Source organism: Chanodichthys erythropterus, chromosome 15 (assembly GCF_024489055.1).
Source record: "Chanodichthys erythropterus isolate Z2021 chromosome 15, ASM2448905v1, whole genome shotgun sequence".
Taxonomy (NCBI): Eukaryota; Metazoa; Chordata; class Actinopteri; order Cypriniformes; family Xenocyprididae; genus Chanodichthys; species Chanodichthys erythropterus.
Genome location: NC_090235.1, coordinates 37,138,779 through 37,157,122, shown reverse-complemented (window position 1 = coordinate 37,157,122; position 18,344 = coordinate 37,138,779). Strand labels below are relative to the sequence as shown.

Genomic DNA, 18,344 nt, shown 5'->3' with positions numbered 1-18,344 from the left:
TTGTTGCCATGTGGTGGCGTAATGATGTAACTGGCACAGTCTTTATTTGAAGCGCACTATTTTGATCGATTACGTTGACATCAGTGTTTATATTCTAACCATAAACTTTTATCCTAGTACTTCTATGATAATATGAATATTTGTAACACAGAAAAAGCGATAGGCCTACTGTGTGGTTGAAAAGACTGTTTGTGAAGTTGTTTCATACTCTATACATGATTACTGCTTTCTCTGGATCAGCGGCAGAGCAAACTCAGATCTGAATGTTCTGGTGTGATTTTGTCAAAGGATTAATAGACACAGGAGAATCGTTATCATTTAGGATGAGACTGAGTGGTTGTTTGAATGTTGAAATGCTAAGTGTTAGGGGTGTAACGGATCGCCGTTGATCCGTGATCCGTACGAACCAGGCCCCACGGTTGGGAACGCATGTGATTCATGGATTAACTGCATTTAGCCATTATATAGTGAACGTTTATTATTTGCACGTGTTTGTAGGTCTTAGGTCTTAATCAAATAATGTCTTGTTATAATGCTTTTGTAATGGAGGCTAGCTAGTAAAGAACTGTGCAAGTAAACCTCATTCCCCAGGTCTCAAGAGGTGCACTAGCGACTGACTAGAGGTTGTGGTCTTTAGCATCCTTGTTAGCATGCTTGCCTCCCATGCCGGAAACACAGTTCAAATCCCGCTCGGAGGGGTGCAAGTAGAACCAGAGGGGTTATACTTTCAATATAGCACAAGGTGAATATATATATATATATATATATATATATATATATATATATATATATATATATATATTTTTTTTTTTTTTTTTTTTTTTTGTGCACTTTGCATACATAGTAATACATTAAATGTTGTTTGGGCGTAGTTCTACTACGTTGTTTTTTTTTATTTTTTTATAACAAAGCATAATGTAATAACAGCATAATGTAATATATATTACATTATTAATGTAATGAAATGTTCAATATGTAATAATTGTTTTGGAGGAATGGTGTTCCTTTCCTCCAGTAGAATTGGGGCATTGAAGTTTTGCTGATGTGCTGGACACTTTATGTTGTTGTTTTTTTCCTTTAAATTATCACCCATCTAGTAGAAGTAATGTACAATAACATTATTGCTAGTAATAATAACATTACATTAATTACATTATAAACATTTCAATACATTTATTATAGAACGTTTATTACATTGTGCAGTTATTAAATTGTAAGTTGCTAAAACGGCATTAGTTCTAAATGAAATCATGAATAATGGCCTGCAGGTAAACTCACCTTCACAAAGAGCTCAACCTCAGGTTTCTCCTCACTCATGCTGGAGTCCAAACAACAGTCCTCTAGCAAAGGCCAAATTACAGCGAGCTTATAGTTCAATAAATTAATGTCTTGTATTCCTGTCGCCTTTTTTTCTGAGCTCACTTCCGCTGTGCCTAGGTCAATTTGAAACTGTATGCAGCTTCTCCGCTTTGAGCTACGAATATGATAGTGGGTGGAAAATTTAGACCAAAGCCCAAGCAAAGGCGACCAAAAAGTGTCTAATTTCCGTGTAACTTATAACATGTAAAAACGTATAAACGGTTTATTGTTCGTGTTTAGTTTCGAAATCAATAACGCCTACAGCAAGATCAGCCATACTTCCTCTCTCTCTCTCTCTCTCTCTCTCTCTCTCGTTTCCTGATTTTGACGAGCTTGAACTTCCTCTAACTACCGTATTATACTAACTGTGATGCTACAGCTTACACTCAAAAATGGACGCGTAACTGACTAAACATTTGAAAACATTTAGAATTAGTCATTTGATCAGTAAACATGCTGACAGTCAATTGTGTATTGTATATTTAATAAGTACTGCATATTTTAGTTTCTAGTCTATTTATAAAATAGTCTACATTAGTATTTTTAGATATAGCTTTTACTACTATATTTACTACTCCAAATATATTAACAAATTCAACTTCATGACTAGGTAGAGCAAATGGTATCCCGAAATTATTTATTAAGTACTAAAATAACACTTTTGCATAGGTAGTGTTTAGGTTATAATATATTCCTTTAAGCGTTAAAGGGGAAGTGTGACTTTTACAGCGTGCCTTCTGACACCTAGTGGTAGATAACTGAAACATGAATTTTGTACAAGTTATATTATCTAATGAATACTAGTATCTAATGAGTAAGTAGAGTATGGGAGAAAATGCCCCCCTTAAGAAAAATGTGGATTTACTTTTAAATGGTAACATATTTAGATATAAGTTAAGCATGTGCAGGATGATGATGACTATGATGCATCAGATGTGTTATAATAGAAAATAAATAAAAAACATTTGCTAATTTAGTTGTTACAGCATAAAATGTCAAATATTAAAAGAGAAATGGCCCCTACTGGTGTAAGTTGGTCCCCTGGGTTATTATAACCTCCCAAAAAACATTTACAGAATGTGTATATGACTTAAGATAATTCTAACTATTTAAAGGGTCACTAATGTAAAACACAAAATAAGCTATTGTATTTAAAATTGTATATTGACAATTGGCGGCGCCAAGAAATCAGACTTATATAGCCAGACGACGAAATTAATGAAATCAACTAGGGGCAAATTATAATGACAAGGAGACAGGAACTGATATAGCTCACTATCCAGTCCTATCCGAAAGAAGGCCTTGAGCGAGGACTCACTCCAACTCACCAGATGAGAATAATCCAAAAATTCATCCACGTACCACTCCAGAGGATGTCCATCCTGTCGCAGGACGGAGAGGTACTCCTCTGCCATCTTTGATGTTGTTGGCATTGGATTGAGAGACACTGTGACCATTGATATTAGCAGTACTGGGAAATCCAATCTTCTGTAAGGGTCTAGCTTTCTGTCAGTTGTAGATACGAATGCACGATGAAGGAGATATCTTCAAATAACATTTAATGGAACACTAGGAACAAGGAACATGAAAATCATATATATATATATATATATATATATATATATATATATATATATATATATATATATATATATATATATAATTACACACACAGAGAGAATTGAGTAAATGAGAGTAATTAACAAGAATTAACAAGAAACACTGGAACTGAAGACACAAATCAAATCAGTAACCAAGGGGACAAACAGGCAGGCACAAAAGGAGAACTGAAACAATTAACAAACTAGAAAACTGACAAAGAAACTGAAGACAGGGAAAAAGCATGAAAACAGGGGCCCGTTTCAATAAGGAGGTTCAACAAACTCTGAGTTAAAACTTGAACTCTGAGTTGACTTACCCTGAAATGGGAAACTCTGAGTTTTCTGTTTCAGAACAGCTGAATTCAGTTAGTTCAATCGACTCTGAGTAGGTTGACTCGGAGTTAAGCATGTGCACCACGACTATAAAAAGCCATAATCAATGGAGCTCCAATATTACGATTCGCCATGGCAACAGCACATGACAAAATGAGTCTGCATACTTCTTAGTCAATGCAAGTTTAATTCTTATCACTGTTATGATATCAGAGGTGAAAACTGGCAGAACGGTAAGTTATTGAACTAATATTCATTTTCAGATCCCCCCAGGAAACACGACTAAATATCTTATATCATTTTCTTATATAGAAAATATATCTGTCTTGATTTAAGAAAATTTAGATATTTGTACTTGAAATAGAACCAAATAACACTCAGTAAGAAAAGCATTTTTGCTGCATGAACGAATGAATGAACAATTGAAACATCACTTGCACTTTAAAAAGGGGGAAGAGACCGAAAGAAACTCTGGGTTTACCGAAGAAAACCTGCTCCTGACCAATTTAGGTTCACAGAGTAAGTTACCATTGTTACCATTGAAGTTAACTCTCTTTCAAAAACAGGCTTGACTTACCCTGCTTTCTCGTGTTTGACATACCTCCCATTCTGAAACAGAAAACCCAGAGTTTTCTCTCTTTTCAGGGTTAACATATTTAGAGTTCTCACTTAACCTCCTTTCTGAAATGGCCCCAGATCAAAAACAAACTCAAAACAGACATAACCCTGACAAAAATGTCATAGTTCAATATTTTCCAGAGACGCAAAATTAGATCAATAAACCTCAAAACTCGATTTCGATTGACTAAACTTCACAAATGTTGATATTCAAATCAAATGACAAAATAGAAAATAGTGTAGCCAATTATCAAAAGTGCTGAGATGAGATTTTGTGCCATCTATGGTCAGGAGAAAAAAAAAAAGGGGGTTAGTTAGTATTGGAATACTGAGCCTATAGAAACTAAAAAATAAGTAGCCTACCAGTAAAATGAAAGTAGATACTAAGAAGTTTAATTTTATTTTAGCTGAAGTCCAATTCATCTAATAAATCAAGTGATAAATATAAAGTCTGATTTCATACACATTAAGTACAATGTATATCGGTTACAAATGGAGACTCAGGCGGGAGATCCAAATGCAGCATTTATTTACAAGAGAGAGTGGTCGTACAGGCAGGGTCAAAACAGGAACAAACAGGAACAGTGAGGAACAGGCAGAGTCGTAGTCAAGGGACAGGCAAAGATCAGGGCAGGCAGCAACGGGTCAATAAACAGGAACAGGCAAGATCAAACACAGGCAGACAGGGAACAAGGGAACAAGGAAACAAGGAAACAAGGAAACAAGGAAACAAGGAAACAAGGAAACAAGGAAACAAGGAAACAAGGAAACAAGGAAACGCTTAGAAATGACACACTGGATCAAGACTTCGCGATTAGATGGTGTGAGTGAGAGTCCTTTTATAGTCCAGGTAACAAGCTGCAGCTGGGTGTGGTGATTAGTGAGGAGTGTGTGCATGGCTGTATGTGGCGACAGGTGATTGGTGTGGAGTGAACATGTGACTGACAGGGAGAATTGTGGGAAGTGTAGTCCGGGGAGTGACAGGAACAGACGGTGATCGTTACAATATCTTTTATTTTGAATATATACAAATGTCATTTACATATTTTAGTTTGTCAAGAGATTTTAAGCATCGTTTTTGAAGAGTGCGCATGTGCGTACGTGCACTGGTATGTAAGAATGAGCCTATGATTGAATCTGGAAATAAAGCAAAAAAAACTGAGAAAGGTAAGAATTAGTTCTTAGATGCCATGTCCGTAATTTATAGCAAAATATCGAGCATTAATTTGATCTCCAATGGATTAATTTAAAGAAGTTATTTAAAGAAGGTATTTTTTATATGTTATGAGATCCTTGTGGTTTGTTTTGTATTGTTAAAATCTCAAATAAATAATGTTAAAGAAAACATCAAGAAAGAATGAGATCATTATTGCATTATAATTAATAAGTAGATTATAGATGAGAAATTATAGATACAAAATAATGTTAACACTTTACAATAAGGTTAAATAATGCAAGGTATCATGAACTAACAAATAAGGTTTTTTTTTAAATGAATTTATTAATATAGACTAATGTAATTTTCTAAATATATACTATTGTTTATTTTTAATAAATTTTTGCTTATTACATTACCTAATTTTAATTTATGTAACTAACAAATACCCCAAGCAAGTGCCTAACACAAGATAATGTTTGTTTGTAATGTTTCTGTTTATTCAGCTCAAATCGTCACCTCATTCCAAAGAGTGCATGCAGGTTTCATTAAAAATTAACATAAGCAAGGGTGTTGAAAATTTAATGTGTTTTATACTATGTAAATGTTGATAAAAACATTATCAATGCATCAAAAGTAAACAGAGTTCAACAACAATTAAAGTTACAGAAAGTTATGGGATCTATGCACTTTAGATTACATTTGTATTGATTCTGGATTAAGGAGTTATTGTGAACAATGTTTTTACAGACAAGGAGGTGTTAAATCTACAGAATGTAACTGCTCCAGATGGAGGCCAATAGGGCGGTGCTGAGAGCTGCAGCCATGGACAGCTGGACAGCACTTGCTCCATTGCACAGATCTGTGGTACAGCAGAATTTGGTCACTGTGTATCCCGCACCCAAGATGGTTCCACTGGTGTTGGTGCAATCAGATGTGCAGCCACTCATGGACGGGCTCAGAAAACCAGTCACATTGAACTCTGTGAAGTATTATACCATAGAGAACACCAGAAGCATGTCAGGATTTGACTTTTGTTTTCAAGTAAATTATTATTATTATTATTATTATTAATATTTATACTACTTTTAAATAAATAAATAGATAGATAAATAGTAGGGGTGCAATGGTTCTCGGTAAAAAATCGAACCGTACGGCTCTCCACTTACGGTTCGGTGCGCACTTGCACCGCGGTCCATCTCCATCTATTGGTTAATGTGGTTTGTTTAAAATAGCAACGTCGAAAACAGACAGACAGAGTTCAGATAATGTATGTTTCAGTCGATGGATGCGCAAAACGTTACAACAACGATAATCAGAATGCGTGGACAAAACAGTCACTCTTTGTAAACTGTTAACTGCGAGTGCGGTCTGCTCTAATGTCCAGTCATTTACGCCGTCATCACCCGGGTGTTGATAGCGCGCGAGCGCAGGTGAGACCTGGGGTGAGTTTCCCGAAAGCATCGTTGGCGAACCATGGTCGTAAGTCCCATTGAACTCTATTGGTAACGACGGAACTTGCAACCATAGTTCGCTTTGGGAAACGCACCCCTGAACAGCACACGTTACTATCTGTGTTTAAACTAACTCATTTAAGTCTTGCTGATTTAAACCTTCAAGAACAAGACGCGAAAGAGAACTCGCACGCGCTGTATGAAGATTTTTGTGCGCTCATCCGAAGCGCGCACACGCTTATTTCAGTCAGTACTGAGTCAGTACTTCAATACTGAGTTCTCTTTCAAGTCTTGCGCTTCAGCGGACAAATTCATAAAAAAATTATGTCAACATGCCCATCTTGGCGAGTATCCTAGTGTAGTACAAACAATGTTCGTTAGTGTAGGAAGGAAGGGGACAGGGTCGGCGGTTAACTGCTGACTGAGCTTTATTTCAAAATTCAGAAGCGTAAAACCAAAAACTGTGCAAGGCACAAAACAAAATAAACCACAAAGGGCTTCACTCCAGTCACGGCATATACGATCCACAAAGGGCTTCACTCCAGTCACGGCATATACAATCCACAAAGGGCTTCACTCTGGTCACGGCATATACAATCCACAAAGGGCTTCACTCCAACGTGTCGTGCACCAGCGGCTCAGTCAGCAGTCCCCCTCTCTCTCACCGACTCCTGCTTCTTGCGGCGTTTTAACCTGTCTCCGCGCCAATTACTGAAACGAGAAACAGGTGTTCGTGATTTACATTTAACTCGCTCACTCACCAAAGATCTCACGATGCTCTCTCCCGCTGCAGACCTCGCTGAACCACGCCCCCCCTCGCCACATATCCCCACCGCCCGACTCAGGCCGGGGAGCCGTCCGGCCTGCAGCCCACCCCCCCCCACCATCCTTTTTAGTTAGATCAGTCAACGAGCTGGTGAGGGCCGAATAATTAGGAACAAACCTCCTGTAATATCCCGCCAGCCCTAAGAACTGTCTAACCTCCTTTTTGGTCTTGGGGTGCGGACAGGTCGCAATTGCTGCCGTCTTATCAATTTGGGGACGCACCTGTCCATGCCCCAAGTGGAAGCCCAGATACCTTACTTCCACGCGCCCAATCGCACACTTCTTTGGGTTGGCCGTGAGCCCGGCCCCCCTCAGCGATCTCAGGACGGCCCTTAAATGCTGCATATGCCGCTGCCAGTCATTACTGAAGATGATAATATCGTCCAGATAGGCAGCAGCATATGCACCATGGGGCCCAAAAATTTTATCCATGAGACGCTGAAAGGTAGCCGGTGCCCCGAACAGCCCGAACGGAAGGGTAACGAATTGGTGTAATCCGAACGGCGTCGTGAAAGCTGTCTTTTCTTTGGATAATGGCGACAAGGGGATCTGCCAATACCCTTTCGTTAAGTCCAGTGTCGAATAAAATTGAGCCGTACCTAGCCGGTCAAGCAACTCGTCCACCCGAGGCATTGGATACAATTCGAACTTCGACACTGCGTTCACCTTGCGGTAGTCCACACAGAACCGAACTGAGCCGTCCGTCTTGGGAACCAAAACTATCGGGCTCGCCCAGTTACTGCTGGACTCTTCTATTACTCCCATTTCAAGCATAGCCTCTAATTCTGCCTGAACTACATTTTTCTTGTGTTCAGGCAATCTATACGGCCGGCTGCGAACCACCACGCCCGGCTCTGTCTCGATGTGGTGCTGAATGAGGTTTGTACGGCCCGGTAGGGGAGAAAACACGTCTGCAAATTCTGCTTGTAACTTGGATAAATCAGTGAGCTGTGAGGGCGAGAGGTGATCTCCCCCCGGGGCCAGAGCGAGGGATTGTTTTCTGATATTCGCCTCTGGCCCGAGATCATCCTCTCCGCTAATCACAGTCGCCAGCATCACTGACTCTGCCTCATTCCATTTTTTAAGGAGATTGAGGTGGTAAATCTGACGTGCTCCTCTCCTATCGGAACTCACAACCTCATAATCGAGCTGACCGACTTGTCGTGTCACCACAAATGGTCCTTGCGCGTCGAACTTACGCGTCGAACTTCGACACTGCGTTCACCTTGCGGTAGTCCACACAGAACCGAACTGAGCCGTCCGTCTTGGGAACCAAAACTATCGGGCTCGCCCAGTTACTGCTGGACTCTTCTATTACTCCCATTTCAAGCATAGCCTCTAATTCTGCCTGAACTACATTTTTCTTGTGTTCAGGCAATCTATACGGCCGGCTGCGAACCACCACGCCCGGCTCTGTCTCGATGTGCTGCTGAATGAGGTTTGTACTGCGAGTGCGGTCTGCTCTAATGTCCAGTCATTTACGCCGTCATCACCCGGGTGTTGATAGCGCGCGAGCGCAGGTGAGACCTGGGGTGAGTTTCCCGAAAGCATCGTTGGTGAACCATGGTCGTAAGTCCCATTGAACTCTATTGGTAACGACGGAACTTGCGACCATAGTTCGCTTTGGGAAACGCACCCCTGAACAGCACACTTTACTATCTGTGTTTAAACGAACTCTTTTAAGTCTTGCTGATTTAAACCTTCAAGAACAAGACGCGAAAGAGAACTCGCACGCGCTGTATGAAGATTTTTGTGCGCTCATCCGAAGCGCGCACACGCTTATTTCAGTCAGCGCGTAAAACCAAAAAAAAGCGCAAGGCACAAAACAAAATAAACCACAAAGGGCTTCACTCCAGTCACGGCATATACGATCCACAAAGGGCTTCACTCCAGTCACGGCATATACAATCCACAAAGGGCTTCACTCTGGTCACGGCATATACAATCCACAAAGGGCTTCACTCCAACGTGTCGTGCACCAGCGGCTCAGTCAGCAGTCCCCCTCTCTCTCACCGACTCCTGCTTCTCGCGGCGTTTTAACCTGTCTCCGCGCCAATTACTGAAACGAGAAACAGGTGTTCGTGATTTACATTTAACTCGCTCACTCACCAAAGATCTCCCGATGCTCTCTCCCGCTGCAGACCTCGCTGAACCACGCCCCCCTCGCCACACCTAGCAAACATAGTCGGTTATGTCTTAAGTGAACGTATATTAGTCGAGAAAGACAGCGCATGTGTAATCGTGCATGTCTTAAAGGAAAAAAAAAAAAACTATTCCCGCTGCCTGTTTTTAATGTTAAATCAAACAACAAATAACAAAGAAATCACTCACTGCTCTTGACAATAGTTTTTGTAACTTCAATAATGATTAAGCTTTATTTTATACAGTAAAGATAATATGCAGTGATATTTTATATTTGATTACTTTATCCATTTTCTGTACCTGAAAACTACTGTTAGATACCTGAAAAACCTGAAAAGCTCTGTTTATTTTATTTGAATATTTGCTTTATTGTACTTATTTGTGATGTTGCTTGTAGTTTGTTTGTTCTTATTTTCTTTATTTTTATTTGACAGTAGTCCTTTTTTCCCTAAACATAGCACATACCGAACCGTACCGAAACCGTGACCCTAAAACCGTGATATGAACCGAACTGTGAGCAATTTGAATCTGTCACGACCGTCAGTGAGAGTGCCCGAATTAGCCACTTGAGGGCACTCCATCCTGGACTGTTTTCACCCCAAGGACTACATATCCCATCACGCACTCCCCGGACTCATTATCTCATTATCATTGCACTCACCTGTTTGGCATCATTTCATTAGTGTTTGTGTATTTATACTGAGGTGTTTCTGTCTGTGTTTGTGGTTCGTTGTTTGATGTCACCCTCGTGTCTGATCCCTGGTTTTCATGTTCTCCTGTTTTTGGTTTGTAGTTTTCTTGTTTCGTGTTTCTTGTTTTATGATTGGACTGCTGTTTACGGATTATGACCCTTGCCTGTACCCTGGATTACGCCTTCTGGATTTGTCCTAAATAAACACCTATTGCTGCACTTGGATCTACCTGTTTGCTTTGTGTTCTACCGTGACAGAACGAACCACCAGAAAATAGATCCAGAGTTCCGGATACCTTTCCCGCTCCACAGTAAGGAGCGGATGGCTCAACTTCGGGCATTGAGTGCCCTACGGCAAGACAGATGGGAGGTAGGCTGCTTTGCCAAGGTCTTTTGGGCGATGGCGGTGGGGCTGAGTTACAATGATGCGGCTTTGAAAGACCTTTTTAATTGCTGCCTTGATGAGCCGTTGCCCCAATGCGAGATGGAGGGGCTACGGAGTGTAGACTTCTGGAGATTTGCCGCTTATCTCAGCCGTCGGAGAGAACGGGCTTCGCAGAGTCATCCTCATACGGGCACGGAGGCCGTCACCAGTGTAAATGTTCCAGCCAGTGAGTCCACTCCAGAGCCCGCTCCGGCCGGTGAGTCCACTCCAGAGCCCGCTCCGGCCGGTGAGTCCACTCCAGAGCCCGCTCCGGCCGGTGAGTCCACTCCAGAGCCCGCTCCGGCCGGTGAGTCCACTCCAGAGCCCGCTCCGGCCGGTGAGTCCACTCCAGAGCCCGCTCCGGCCGGTGAGTCCACTCCAGAGCCCGCTCCGGCCGGTGAGTCCACTCCAGAGCCCGCTCCGGCCGGTGAGTCCACTCCAGAGCCCGCTCCGGCCGGTGAGTCCACTCCAGAGCCCGCTCCGGCCGGTGAGTCCACTCCAGAGCCCGCTCCGGCCGGTGAGTCCAGTTTGGGTGAGCCACTGCCTCACTCTCGTAAGTGGAGGAGAAGGAGGAAGAGGGCTTCCTCCGATCTGCAAGACCCTCCGACCATAGAGACTGCTCTGGCTTCACCGAAGCGCCTTGCCCTGCCGGTGCCAACGAAGCGCCTTGCCCTGCCGGCCGCCGCCGCCCAAGCCTCCTGCCCCGCCGTCGCTGTCCAAGCCTCCTGCTCTGCCATCATCCAATCCTTCTGCCCTGCCACCATCCAGATCTTCTGTCCTGCCGCCGTCATCCAAGCCTTCTGTCCTGTCGCCGCCGCCCAGACCTTCTGTCCTGCCACTGCCGCCGAGACCCTCTGTTCTGCTGCCGTCATCCAAGCCTTCTGCCCTGCCGCCACGGCCCGGGCCGTCTGAACCACTGGAACTAGCCTGGGCGGTTCCTCCAGCGCCACCCTGGAAATCAGTCAGGACTCCAAACCTGCCAGTGGTTGCCTGGTTAGATCCTCCAGCACCGCCCTGGTGTCCAGTAGGACACCCAGGATCTGACCCGCCAACCCTCCCCCTGATCCTCCTCCTGTCCACCTCCCTCCTGAGTTGCTGGTGTTTTTGTTTTTTGTTTTTTTTTTTCTGGTGGAGCGTCTGGTAGCCGCTCCTTTGAGGGGGGGGTAATGTCACGACCGTCAGTGAGAGTGCCCGAATTAGCCACTTGAGGGCACTCCATCCTGGACTGTTTTCACCCCAAGGACTACATATCCCCTCACGCACTCCCCAGACTCATTATCTCATTATCATTGCACTCACCTGTTTGGCATCATTTCACTAGTGTTTGTGTATTTATACTGAGGTGTTTCTGTCTGTGTTTGTGGTTCGTTGTTTGATGTCACCCTCGTGTCTGATCCCTGGTTTTCATGTTCTCCTGTTTTTGGTTTGTAGTTTTATTGTTTCGTGTTTCTTGTTTTATGATTGGACTGCTGTTTACGGATTATGACGCTTTCCTGTACCCTGGATTACACCTTTTGGATTTGCCCTAAATAAACACCTATTGCTGCACTTGGATCTACCTGTTTGTTTTGTGTTCTACCGTGACAGAATCGTTGCACCCCTGATAGATAGATAGATAAATATAGTCTCCTGGTCTCACAGAAGGCTTAAGCCTAATCCCAGACTAAAATGCATGTTTGTACTGTTTTAACTGAAAGCACTTGTACTGACATACAGTTTTTTTTCAACTGCTTACACACAAAATCCTTACTTGTCACACAATTTCTAAAACCTGACACTCAAACGCCAGAACCACACACCAAATCTGCAAAAGCATACACTAATTCTCTAGCCTGACGTGGTCATACTCAATTCTAGTTCGAATATGAGTCTGATACTGCTCCATTGGGCTTTGATTATGGGGGCGTATTTCAACCGATCCAGGAAAGACCTCAATTGGATAGACCTACAACCAATCAGAGCTACAGAGTAAGTGATGTATGCTGAGCGACGCATAGTTGTCAACAGAACTCAACTGTACACATGCTGGAACTAGTAGAAGATGAGCGTAAACAATCTTTGCCGGTGTTGTAAAAAGAATAAGTATACACGGAGTACTTGCCAATTAATGCGCTGTCGATATCTTCTATAACGGACGCGATGGCGGAATCTACACATCTCAGTTCTTCAACAACCATCATTGTTGTAAACTAATTCAACCCAAGCGCTCTTTGACGACGTGGCTGATTACGTTTCTGGTGATAATCTGTCAATCATCGCTCTGACAAATGTGATCGCTCTGACAAACATAATTACTCCTCTACGGATCGAGTCCAGACCGAACTCCCCAACCTCAAAATGTTGTGGGCGGGGCTAAGTTCGTCTGGCATCCAGGCTACTAATTCTCAGCCTTAGACTCAGTGTTCAATTTCATAAAACACTTTTTGCAAAACACAACACACAATTCTCTATGTAATACACAAAAATATAACAGGAAGTATCTTGATTTCCTTTTTCAAACACAACCATTCTGTCCAACTACATATGGTTGATGTATTTCTTTTGTTTCATACTGTGTTATACTGTATTCAAAACCACAAATGCTTACAGTAAAAAAATTAATAGTTTGGTTTCAGTCTTGGTTTCATGTTTACCGTGAATTTTTCAACATCTCTCTGCCAATTACTTTCAGTCAAAAAAAGTTTTAATTATCTTTATGTAATATATAAAACAATACAATTCTATGGAATTTCCTGCAAATTGTTGCAAATATAATGAAACAGGTTAAAGCTGACATACAGTGCCTTGCAAAATTGTTCATACCCACTGAACTTTTCCACATTTTGACACATTACAACCACAAACAAAAATGTATTTTATTGGGATTTTGTGATAGACCAATACAAAGTGGCACATAATTGTGAAGTGGAAGGAAAATGATAAATGGTGTCCAAACGTTTTTACAAATAAATATCTGAAAAGTGTGGCGTACATTTGTATTCAGCCTCCTTTACTCTGATACCCCTAACTAACATCCAGAGGAACCAATTGCCTTCAGAAGTCACCTAATTAGTAAATAGAGTCCACCTGTGTGTAATTTAATCTCAGTATAAATACAGCTGTTCTGTGAAGCCCTCAGAGGTTTGTTAGAGAACATTAGTGAACAAACAGCATCATGAAGATCAAAGAACACACCAGACAGGTCAGGGATAAAGTTGTGGAGAAGTTTAAAGCAGGTTTCGGTTATAAATCAATATACCAAGCCTTGAACGCCTCACGGAGCACTGTACAATCCATCACTTGAAAATGTAAAGAGTATGGGACAACTGCAACCCTACCAAGACATTGCCGTCCACCTAAACTGACAAGCCGGGCAAGGAGAGCATTAATCAGAGAAGCACTCAACAAATCTGGCCTTTATGGAAGAGTGGCAAAAAGAAAGCCATTGTTGAAAGAAAGCCATAAGAAGTCCCATTTGCAGTTTGCGACAAGCCATGTAAGGGAAACAGCAAACGTGGAAGAAGGTGCTCTGGTCAAATGAGACCAAAATTGACTAAAATTGAGACCAAAACTTTTTGGCCTAAATGCAAAACATTATGTGTGGCAGAAACCCTGAACACACCATCCCCACCGTGAAACATGGTGGTGGCAGCATCATGTTGTGGGGATGCTTTTCTTCAGAAGGGACAGGGAAACTGGTCAGAATTGATGGGAAGATGGATGGAGCCAAATACAGGGCAATCTTAGATGAAAACCTTTTAGAGTCTGCAAAAGACTTGAGACTGGGGCGGAGGTTTACCTTCCAGCAGAACAACAAACCTAAACATACAGCCAGAGCTACAATGAAATGGTTTAGATCAAAGCATATTCATGTGTTGGAATGGCCCAATCAAAGTCCAGACCTAAATCCAATTGAGAATCTGTGGCAAGACTGCTGTTCACAGACGCTCTCCATCCAATCTAACTGAGCTTGAGCTTGCAGAAAAGAATGGGCAAAAATTTTATTCTCTAGATGTGCAAAGCTGGTAGAGACATACCCCAAAAGACTTGCAGCTGTAATTGCAGCGAAAGGTGGTTCTACAAAGTATTGACTCAGGGGGGCTGAATACAAATGCACGCCACACTTTTCAGATATTTATTTGTAAAAACATTTGGACACTATTTATCATATTCCTTTCACTTCACAATTATGTGTGTCACGAATCCTGACAGTTCCGGACTACATTTCCCACAATCCTCCCTGCCAGTCACATGTTCACTCCACACCAATCACCTGTTGCCACATACAGCTTAGCACACTATCTGGACTATTTAAGACTCACTCACACACTACTTCATTGCGAGGTCTTGATTCACCCTGTGGTCATTTCTGAGTGTTCCCCTGTGTTTATCCTGTCTGCCTGTCGGTTCTTGATCCTGTCTGGTTACCCATTTATGATTCCTTGCTGCCTACCTGTGGACTGTTTATTGTTATCTGGACTGTGAACAATATGTGCCTGCCCTGATCTACTGCCTGTATCCTGACCACGATTCTGCCTAGCCCTTGCTGTTTCTGTTTGCCCCTGCTTAGACCCTGCCTGTACGACCACGCTTACTTTTGAAATAAAGCTTGCAAATGGATCTCTGCCTGAGTCCCCCTCCGTTACAATGTGCCACTTTGTGTTGCTCTATCACATAAAATCCCAATAAAATAAATTTTTGTTTGTGGTTGTAACTTGTCAAAATGTGGAAAAGTTCAGTGGGTATGAATACTTTTGTAAGGTACTGTATGAGGGTATTTGAAGTGGTAAACTATATGAAAGAGCAATACATTTTTACTACAGTACAAATATATACTGGTTTGTGTGAGGTTTAGGGTTGGGCTTTAGCAAATATCCTCAACTCCATATGAAAACCATTGCAACCATAACCAAATGATGTCCTATGAAACAGTGTGCGTGTGTCTTGTCTGACCTGCTTTTGCAGAGAAGCAGTTGTTTGAGGGGGTGGTGCAATCCACTTTGGAACTTAACAAACATTTGCCTAAACACCTATTTTGCACGAATTACATGTCAGGGCTTCAGCTGGAGAAACACATAATGAAATGAAATGAATACCTTAAATGATCTGGGTAAATCAATTTAAAATCACAATGACTTAATATCAGAATACAATTAGTTATTGTGTGATTGATTGAATGTTTACATTATATTCCTTTATAGACCAAGAAAAATGTAGGCCTAATATAATTTTCATTACCTACTGGAAAAAAACAATAAAGTTATAATAATTATTATAATGTTATGTTTTTAGTAATGTTTTATTTAACAGCCCCCTTTTTTGCATGTGTAAATACACTTAAAGTGTAATTAAAAAAAAGTATTTCTGTCAGACGTCTGTTTCACTTGCACATCGTCTAAGATTTATTAATGATCACAAAGAACGTTAGCAAAAAAACAATTGATAAGATAGTAATAAGCATATAATAATAACAATTTAAGTTTGGCGGTATGAAACTGTTCTGGGCAAAAGCAATTTCCCCAGGAACCAGAACAGTTTATCAAAATAATTGAAAAGAGACATCTCACAGAACTGATAAGTATTCAAAATACACATGAACATTACCTGAAGAGAAATAAACAGACATGAGGAATTAATAAGAACAACAATAATAACCCGGATTACATGAGCAGAGCCAGCAATCTTTAGCCAAAAAAGCATAACTATTTCACTATAGGCTGAGAGGTGCTGCACGTGATTAAGTTAGCCGTTACGCTTTCTCCAATGGTAAGGGATTCAGGCTCTCTCATCTCCCTATAATATACAATCTCTGGTTGGAGGCTTGCCTTCCAGTGGCTCTTTTTGAAAGACGCGATCTAATCTGAAATGTATTCCTATTGGATGGCATGGATCAGCTGAATGTCAGCTGACGCGAGCTTGACTGACATGTCTATAGACATAAGTCTTGTTCGACTAGATGCAGTGCCGCACAGACTGATCAGCGACTGACTTGAGGCAAGGTCTGCCAGTAAAAAATTTTGTCCGACTTGAGACAGCGCCAACGCCATGTGACTGTGACATATGGCTTCAAAGTACCGCGAGAGCAATTCGAGATCAGCCGCCCGAGTCAGCCAGCAGAGTTTCTCTCTTCTTTTTTTTTTTTAAAGAATTACAATTACAGTCAGGGGGGTACATTGAATAAACAAAAAAGACAAATACATACATAAAATAAACCAGACAAATTTAAAAGAGAGAAATAAAAGTTAAATATCCAGCACAAGGCTTGTTCGACTTGATGCAGCGCTGTACAGACCAATTAGCGGCTGACTTGAAGCAGTGCATGCCGATAAGAAATTTTTTCTGACTTGAGACAGCGCCGACGGCATGTGACTGTGACGTGTGGCATCAAAGTACCATGAGAACGATTCGAGATCAGCCACCTGAGTCAGCCAGCGCAGTTTCTGAAGAGGAGCTGCACGAGCGTTGATAATGACATAGCTGTTTCATGATTGGCTGGATTCACCGCATGACAACGATCACGTTTCGTGTTTATTGTCACGCCTTCAGTTCCACTAATGCTCACAAATCTGTGTTTTTATAACAATTAAAGCTCTTTTCATGTAGTTGCGATGTTGTATTGTGTCATGTTTATCAAAATAAAACTGATAAAAAAGTAGACCCCATGGTATTTAAAGAAGATGCTTATGTTGAACTTTATTCCTGTAAAAGCAGACGCTGTAAGCAGTAGGCTACATAAAGTAAATATCTCTGAAACATCAGTGTATTAGTCAAATATTGCATTTATTTCACTTCAGCTGTGATAAAGTATGCAAACGCAGCGCGAGCGTCATTACGGCAAGCAGAAAGTGCCTGACTTCACGTCTCCATTTTCAGCTCCTCCCTGCCTGCACGTGGCTACTCTCACCGATCGGTTGCATCCAGCCGCATCTGATGTCAAACACACCTAAAATAAATACATATAGCTTATATAGACGCCCCATTGGCCGCTGGGTCACACGCCATATATTTAGGGGCAACTTGCCATAACTCTATCCGCTTGTTAAATCGTGACGTAAGGAACCTTGTTTCTGGGTCCAAGCCTCAACTCGTTTCACTGGCAAATGCCACCGTTTATGAGCGCTATTTATTCATATTAAACATCAAACATTTTAAAAAGTTAAACATTTTTAAATACTTACAGTCTACACAACAGTCTCCGTGCTCATGGCGTCACAGACATTAATATTTTAATGATTTATAAAAGATGAATCACTGTCTGGCCATCTGGAATTTTTGTATGGAGATAAAGGTTATGATTATAATGTTTTTGTAGTATTACACCACACTGTGTGTGTATATTAGCACTGTTTGTTGTTTTTCTTGTGGTATAAGATAGAGCGTTTGGACCCGGAAGCGCTGCAGCGTGACGTCAGACTTGACTTACAATGCAAACCACATATCGGGGAATTACATGCAAGTCTGAACAGTTGTTTCTGGTTGTATTTGATAATTATCAGGGACCTGCACATACATTTTGGGAGGCAGGGGCTCAATTGGCACTTCTCATAATTATTTATTAAAAAAAAAAAAAAAAAAAAAAAAAACATTAAATATATTAACACAACTCTGACTTCCTTACAAATTTATTTTAATTCCCTCACACTCATGCAATTGTTTTATACTCCACAGATTTCTACAAAATAATCGTTTCACACAGAGTCCATGGTCTTCTTTAGGTTTATCACAGCAGTAAAGGAAACTATGCCTAAATGTGCATATTTTC

General features: G+C 41.4%; 1 protein-coding gene across 6 annotated transcripts in view; it reads right to left on the bottom strand.

Annotated features, from left to right (window-relative positions):
• clic1 (chloride intracellular channel 1) overlaps positions 1-18,344 on the bottom strand; it is a 67,395-nt gene that overhangs the window by 39,489 nt on the left and 9,562 nt on the right. Inside the window, exon 1 of one of the 6 annotated variants that reach the window (XM_067361369.1) lies at positions 1,279-1,684. The exons of 3 other annotated variants lie outside the window; for them this stretch is intronic. In XM_067361369.1, the coding sequence (XP_067217470.1) occupies positions 1,279-1,317 (39 nt within the window). In that variant the 5' untranslated portion in view covers positions 1,318-1,684. Of the gene's footprint in view, positions 1-1,278; positions 1,685-8,990; positions 9,406-15,609; positions 15,646-18,344 lie in introns of those variants that run through there. 2 more of the 6 variants (XM_067361367.1, XM_067361368.1) reach the window with 2 other exon arrangements.